The sequence below is a fragment of the Stegostoma tigrinum genome, chromosome 21 (assembly GCF_030684315.1).
Source record: "Stegostoma tigrinum isolate sSteTig4 chromosome 21, sSteTig4.hap1, whole genome shotgun sequence".
In the NCBI taxonomy this organism is placed as follows: Eukaryota; Metazoa; Chordata; class Chondrichthyes; order Orectolobiformes; family Stegostomatidae; genus Stegostoma; species Stegostoma tigrinum.
Window position 1 is genome coordinate 52945643 of NC_081374.1, and position 7816 is coordinate 52953458.

Genomic DNA, 7816 nt, shown 5'->3' on the forward strand with positions numbered 1-7816 from the left:
GAGTCTGAGATGGTGTTGCTTGACTTTTGACCCTGTCCATAGCTGGTCAAACTGGCACCTCCACGTCCTGTTCAAAATGAGCAGGAAATATTTGAAATAGAAGTTGAATGTGAGAAAGTGTGAAGGTATTCTGTTTGGAAGCGAGAGTAACAGAACAAAGTATTATTTTAATGGAGAAAGACTGCAGAGAGCTTCAACACAAGGAGACTTGGGAGGACATGTGCACAAAATGCAGAAAGCTAGCAGGTAGTCATAATAGCTAATGGAATGTTGGCCATTACTTCAAGGGGGGTTGGTGTATAATAGGAGGGAAGTCTTTCTGCAAATGTGAAAGGTGCTGCTGAGATAAAAAGAGATAACATTTCATCGGAGGCAGATCAGAAATGTTCACAAGGATGATCCCAGTGTGGAAGAATTGGCTATGGAGCAATGATTCAACAGATTGTTCCTGTACTCATCAGAGTTTAGAGGAATGAGAGGCAATCACATGAAGAATGTTGGCAATGTGCTGCACAGAGAATGTTTCCCCTCACAGGAGAGTCGAAGAACAAAGGGCACTGTCTCAGAAAGAAGGAGCGCCAATTGAAGACTGAGATGAGGGGACATTTCTTCTCTCAAATGGGCATGTTTCTTTGGAACTCATTGTCACAGAGAGCTGTGGGGGCTGAGGTCTTGTGTACATTTAAGGCTGAAATAGCTATTAATAAATAGGGGAATCAAGGCATCAGAGTAAAGGCAGGAGAGTGGACGTGTATACAGATTTGGCCGCCTTACTTAATGATGAGAGAGCCTGCAATATGTGGAGTTAGATGAATTCATTAATTTTCAAGAAAATTCCAAAATGCTGAAAGGGATTGATAGTAAGTGCAGGAAGGATATTACTCTGGCCCTATGGGTGAGTGCCAGAGAACCTTCTCAGAATAAAAGACAATCTATTTCAGACAAGGATGAGGAGGAACCTCTTCACCAAGAGGATGATGAATTTTTGAAATGCTGTGCCCCAGACAACATGTGGAATCTCGACCATCAAGGCAGAGATTGGTCGATTTCAAGTTACTAGTGACATCAAAGCACATGGAAATGTACATGAATGGACATGATTTGGAACTGCAGAGATGGTTTGACAAGGGTGGAGGTGTGGAGTGGAGGTTCTGAGCTGTCAGCTGAAGGAGATTAAACAGACCAGACATCTCCTTGCCGTCTGAACAACTGAACACCACTTAATGTTCAGCAGCTCTCCCTGTGTGTCATGCTTCAGGCTTCCCCTGTCACTTGACGCCATAGCTTTCAATTTATACCATGACCTGTAATTACATGGTGCATTTATGCCCTCTCTTAAACACACCTCAACATTTGTCACGCTCAGACTCGAGCCCCAAATCCCATTTTACAGCCTGTACATTCATTAATGACATCACTTTGTTCAGCTAACCTCTCATATCACCTGTGTAATTACATCAGTTTACTCTGGCACAGAGGAGATAGGATGGAAAGAGTAATTGTTTGTTTAGTAACTGTCACTAATGTCAGTCCCCATGGATCCTAATTGTGTTGCTGCAGGGTGTACTACATCTACTTATAAGTGGCATTGTTCAATTTTTCCTCTCATTGAGTCAGTGGGAGAGACAGCCGTGATACTAACAGAGATCTGTAACACCAGAGAGAGAGAGAGAGAGAGAGAGAGAGGACAGATCACAGATTACAATTGGAGAGTGAGAGGTTAGAATGAATGCAACAACTTTTGGAATCTGGCAATGATGGATTGGAACAATACAACACTGGATTTGAATCTAAGAACAAGCGATTGGAATGTTACAACAACAGATTGGAATTTTTTGACAATGCTTCAAAATGTGAGAACAGTCGATGGGAATGGTAAAACATTGGGAAGGGGTTTCATTGAGATGTTGAATTCTCTTTCTGCTGCTTTTGCTCGGAAGCCACTGAAAATCCGCATTCGAAAAGTCCTTCAGATTTTGCAATTCATTTATTATCCGATTCTCGCTATTGCTGCAGTGCCTGGTAAGTATTTTGTATTTCTATAAATTGTGGTATTTAGGGTGCAACACTTGCTGCTCTTCTTTTCTTTGCTCTGTGCTGTTCATTCTGCCAACCATTGATAAGGGCCTTACTGCGCTTGAAACTTACTCTCTCATCTTTCCAGCTTCTTGCGTTACTCCAGGTCCGGCTGTTAGGTCTGTAACCCTGGCTATCTTAGTGTGTTACTGAGTGCTCACTGACTCAGTATCCATTTCTCCACTGACCTCATGTCTATGTGGTTGAGGTATTTGATCGATTCATACTAGAATCCTTGCTTGCATTTTCAAACACCATTCTTTGACAGTTGGTTCCATCACGTGCTGACATGAGAGTAGCATCTTTTAGATCTTAACCATTTCCAAAATTCATTAACAGCCAACTCAAGCAAAGTTTCTGTGATTTCCATTATGGGGCAAAATGTATTGCAACAGTCACAAACACGTCAGTGAACAGCTACTTTTATCACATCTTATATTTTCGTTGCATGGTCAATTTAGGGAAGAACAGTTGTTAGATCCAACAAATAAACTTAACGCTGATGCAAACATTTTCGACAGGAATGGATACAAAATACCATTTGTACATCTCAATCAGTGCTCAGTAAAACTTGTAACATTGCTCCAAGCACAAACTATAACTTCATTGCTTGCTTTCCTCACAGCCAACATAGTAACAATTGTGATCCTGTCTCAGGAAAAGTGTGGTCTCTCCCGATGTGTCTCTCACTACCTCGTAGACATGGCAACAGCAGATCTCCTGGTCATTATCTTTGACCTCATATTGCGACACATTCCATTTGTCTATTTGGAACAGCATCATTTCTTAGAAGATATCCCTGTGTGTAATATCCACGCTGTCCTGCTTTATGCAGCCACTGACTGTTCTGTCTGGTTCACCGTCACTTTCACCTTTGATCGATTTGTCGCCATTTGTTGCCCAAATCTGAGAAGTAAATATTGCAATGTGAAAACAGCAGCCGTGGTTCTGGCAACAGTGACTGGATTGAGCGGTTTGAAGAACATTTTCTGGTATTTTATGTTTACACATCAGTATTATTACAAGAGCAGAGCCTGGTTTTGTTGGGTGACAAAGGATGTGAAGTTTTCTCCAGTCTGGGGAACAATTGAGTTCTGTCATTACATACTAACACCAGGAGCTGCCTTTATTCTCATTCTGCTTCTCAATGTTTTAACGGTGAGACACATTGCAGTGACCAGCAGATCCCGCAGGAGACTCCATCAGCAGAGCAACAGAAAGAGCACCAAAGACCCAGAGATGAAGAGTCGAAAGAATTCCATCATTTTATTGTTTCTCATCTCAGGGAATTTCATTCTGTTATGGTCAGTATCAATGGTGTATTCCATAAATTGGAGAATGAATTTTTTGGGATATGAGTCTGTATATCTGCCTCTTTTTGTAATGGACCTGGGCTACATGCTGCAGATGCTGAGTTGCTGCACAAACACTGTGATTTATGTCATCGCACATCCTAAGTTCAGAGAGCATTTGAAGAATATCGTGTACTATCCCTTTACTTCAATTGTGAAATGTATTAAACATTGAGACTGACTGAAGAATTACATCATCAGCAATCAATGTTGCATGCGTTTCTGTCTAATCCACAGTCCCGGTGCCTTTTTAATAGACATCATTGAAAGAAGATGATATCTCCAGGACCTTTGATTTGTGACTTTTCCTGCCTAATTTGACAGCCTGTGCACCTGTGCCAGGACACTGTTTATCTGCATCTCAATCCAAGTGTGGGTGTGTGGCTGTGCACGTGTCGAAGCACAAGAGAAATAGATAGAGAGCAGGTTCAGTGACAGACACACTACTCAAGAGGGATCACAACATAATGAAATGTTGTCCAGTTTGAGGGTGATAAACATGGTACCGACCTTGGACTTCAAACTTAATACAAAGAAATACAAACCCCTAACAGCAAAAACAGGATGTGAAATGTAGCATGGTAACTCAGCAGCTTTCGACTTTTCAGGAAGAATTTCATACTTCTTAAAAAGTGTACTTTTCACTGTGAAACAATTGAATGAGAAGGGAACACCATTCTTTACTAACTACAGATGTTAATGATTGTGTCAAGGAAAATGAAACTGGTCAATGCAGTGAAGCTGACTGGGAGAAATTTGGATTTCGTCGAACCGTCATTTGATGATTTTTTGAAAGAGAGGGAGAAAGTGGAACAAAAAATGTCAAACAGCAAGAAGTTCTATTTCTCCAAGGGTAGATAAAAGGATATATGTAGCTAAAGGAAATATTTATCCCTGAGTGAATGGAATTCAGAAATTAGCAATGAGAAAGGAGGGAATGGTATGGGCATTGACCAAATATGTTCTATCTCTTTCTGTAGATGACGGCATAAAAATGCCCAAAATGACATGAGAGCAAGGCGGAATGAACAGGGACTGAAAACAATTCTTATCATTCGGTCACTGGGAAATAGCAAGAACTGCTGATGCAGGAACCTAGAGATGATACAGAGTGGACCTGGAGAAACACAGCAGGTCAGGCAATGCCAGAGGAGCAGGAAAGTTGACATTGTGAATCGGAGCCATTCATCATGACTGTAGAGGGGGAAGGGAGCTCAGAAATAAATGAGGGGGTCAGGGTTTGGGGGAAGGTATTTGAGATGGGAAAGGTGGGTCTGATAGGTGGGAATGAAGATGATTGTGTCAGGTCAAGGAAATGGGGATAAGAGGGAGGACTTGACATGGGGTGAGATGGGGAATGGGGAGATTTTGAAGTCAATGAATTCACAATGGATGCCACTCTGCTGTAAGATCCCCAACTGCAATATAAGGAGGCCCAGGATGGATGTCTCACCAAGGGAGTGGGGAGGGGAGTTGAAATGGTTGGCAACAGGAAGGTGGTGTTGACTTGAGCATACACAGCACAGATGCTCTGCAAATCATTGAATGAGTCTGCATTTGCTCTTTACGCACAGAAGAGACCCAATTGGGAGCAACAGATGCCTTAGACCAGATTGGAGGAGGCTCAGGTGATCCCTTCAGACATACAGAATGATTTTTTGGTGTCTCGGATAGGGGTGAGGGGGAGGTGTGGGGGGGTGTTGCAGTTCCTGTGGTTGCCGGGTGGGGAGTGTGGAGTAGACGAGGTATTTGTGGAGAGAGTAGTCTCTACGAAAAGCAAATGGGGATGGGGATGGGGAGGGAAATATCTCTTTGGTGGTGGGGTCTTACTGGAAGTGGTGAAAGTGGTGGAGGATGCGTTGGATTCAGATGTTGGTAGGGTGGTGTAGGATGACCGGGGGACTCTATCCTTGTTGCTGTTGTGGGGTGGGGTTTGGAGGGTAGAAGTGCAGAAAATGCAGGAGATGCAGTTGAGTCGTTTCTGTAGGGACTGTTCACTCCACGACTCTTTCGTGCGCTGCACCCTCCCCAACAGCCCCACTACACCCGAAACCTTTCTCTACAAATGCAGTCAATGCTAAACTTCACACCACACCTTCTCACTCCACTCCATCCATGGTCCCGAACAAGCATTCTGTTTCCAACAAGGATTAACTGTACGTCCTGCAACTTGGTCTGTTGTGTCTACCCTCCCCAAGGACAAATCTCCGCAAATCCTTCCTGATCCCACCTAACAGCAGCTGTCCTACTGTCCCCCGACCCTAACCTCACCCTCTATTTATTTCTGAGCTCCTTTCCACCTCGCCAGTCCCAGTGAAGGGTCCCAATCCGAAACATTGTACTTCCGGCTCCCGAATAAGAGGCATGATTGGCAGAGGGACAGAATTAAACAAGGACACAATAAGAAATAATGGGAAATGGTCAAGCAATGTTAAAAAGACAAGCCTTAAGGCATTCAAAATGAAGTGGATGAATCAATCACGATAAAGGCTGTGATTTCATTGGAATTATAAAAACATGGCTGTAAGGGGACCAGAGGTGATAACTGACCATTCAATTGTATTCAGTATTTGGGAAGGACAGAGACAATGGAAAAGGCAGTGGATAGGCAATGGTGAACATTTCAGGAGTGAATGGGTGAACAACAAAATTGCTGTCCCTTTCTGGCACAAGCTGCAAAATGAGCATGAAATCATGGCTTAAAAGGGAAGGTAAAATCACATTAGATGCAAAAAGGTGGCATACAAATTGATGTGGAAAACAATATACCTACGTCTTGGGAAAATTTAAAAGTCAGCAAAAGTGGCGCAAAAGGGTGATTACGAAGCTGGGAATAAGGTATGAGAGGAAGATTATTGAGAACCTAACAGTAGACTGTGGAATTTTCTATCAGTGTGTAAAGAGAAAAGGTTTGGGGACATCCCATGCATACTGAATGGACCCCCACTTGCGTTCAGCAGAAATCCATCAGCAAAAGCTATCTGCCAAAGGAATGCAGCAAGTTAAACTGGAATTTTCCAGAGTCTATCCATCCATGGAGCAGCTTCCTGGAGCCCTCCAGAAGTGGCCACCACCACCTCTGAGTTCGAATCCAACTTGCAAAACAGTAAACTCGGGAATGTGAGGGTGATTGCAAACTGCTGTAACACACAAATGAGCACCTTGTTAGGGCACCTTCCCTAATCCCTGACCCGAGCCTGCTGGCAGGTCATTAGTGGATGAAGGTGAACAGTTAACAGTTCCTCTTATGATGCCGAAGGAATTGTTCTTGCAGCCCTTTTGATAGTTGGCCTTGCATTTCAGTCCTTTGGTCAACACAAATTTAGAGAATGCCCCAAACATGATGAAAAGTTTCACCTCAAGGTAGTAGCTCTGTCAGGTAAGAAGGCATATGAAGGGGGTACTAATTGCACGGGTGATGTGTGTTAGCAGCATCGTTGTGTCTGTAAAGTGGTCTGTCAGGCACATCGGTCAAGTGGTAGCTGTGTTCGAGCAGAGCCGTGTCAGGGTGTGTTCTTACCACGGGGCAAGTTGTGTCTGGAGTCAGTGTGTCAGGGACTAGTCCTGTCAGAGCAGTTATCATGTCAGGGGTAGTTGTGCCAGAGGGGTAGATGTAATCAGGGAGCTCAACATATCATGGACAGTCATGTAATATGATCGGTTGGTAATGCCAGCGGACAGACATGTCGAGGAATAGTTGTGTCAGGATGCAGACATGTTGGGGATAGTAATGTTCGGGGGCAATCGTGTTCAGGAGTGTTTGTCATGGGCTGGGAGTCATGATAGCAGGGGTGGGGCGGGTGGGTGGGCTCAGTCCTGTTTGGAAATTGTCACTTCACGGGGCAGTTGTGATGCAGTAGCCGTGTTGAGGGTTTGTTTTGTCAGAATGGCATTCGTGTTGGGGATTAGTCATGTCAGGGGCAGGTGCTTTTGGGAACAGACATGTTAGATGTAGCTGTGTCAGTGCAGTCCTTTCGGGGGACAGTGGTGTCAGAGGGAATTCATGATAGAGGTAGTTATGTTAGGGCACAGTGGTGTCAAGGGGCAGATGTTTCGGGGGTTAGGGGCGCAGATCTGCCAAGTATTAGCTTTGTCTGGGCATAGCCACGTCAGGGAGTATTCTTATTGGGGCAGTTGTGTCTGGAGTTAGTGTATCAGGTGTATTCATTTCAGGGTGCAGTTCTGTCCAGGGTTATGGCGTCAGGGGTAGTTGTTTCATGCGGCAGTTGTGTCTGGGGTTAGTGTATCGGGGGTAGTTGTTTCAGGGGTCAGTTGTGTCCGGGGTTAGTGTCTCAGCGGGCAGTCATTTCAGGGGGCAGTTCGGTCTGGGTGTGTATCAGGTGCAGTTGTGCCGGGGGCAGTTGTGTCCAGGGTGAGCTTATCAGGGG

General features: G+C 44.3%; 1 protein-coding gene across 1 annotated transcript; it reads left to right on the forward strand.

The window, feature by feature from the left end:
• Positions 1–1632: 1632 nt before the first annotated feature.
• On the forward strand, positions 1633–6552 carry LOC132210831 (uncharacterized). Its single transcript, XM_059653281.1, has 3 exons — positions 1633–2022; positions 2702–2881; positions 6386–6552. The coding sequence occupies exons 1-3, from the start codon at positions 1755–1757 to the stop codon at positions 6550–6552; spliced, it is 615 nt and encodes a 204-aa protein (XP_059509264.1). The 5' UTR covers positions 1633–1754.
• The last annotated feature ends 1264 nt before the right edge of the window (positions 6553–7816 follow it).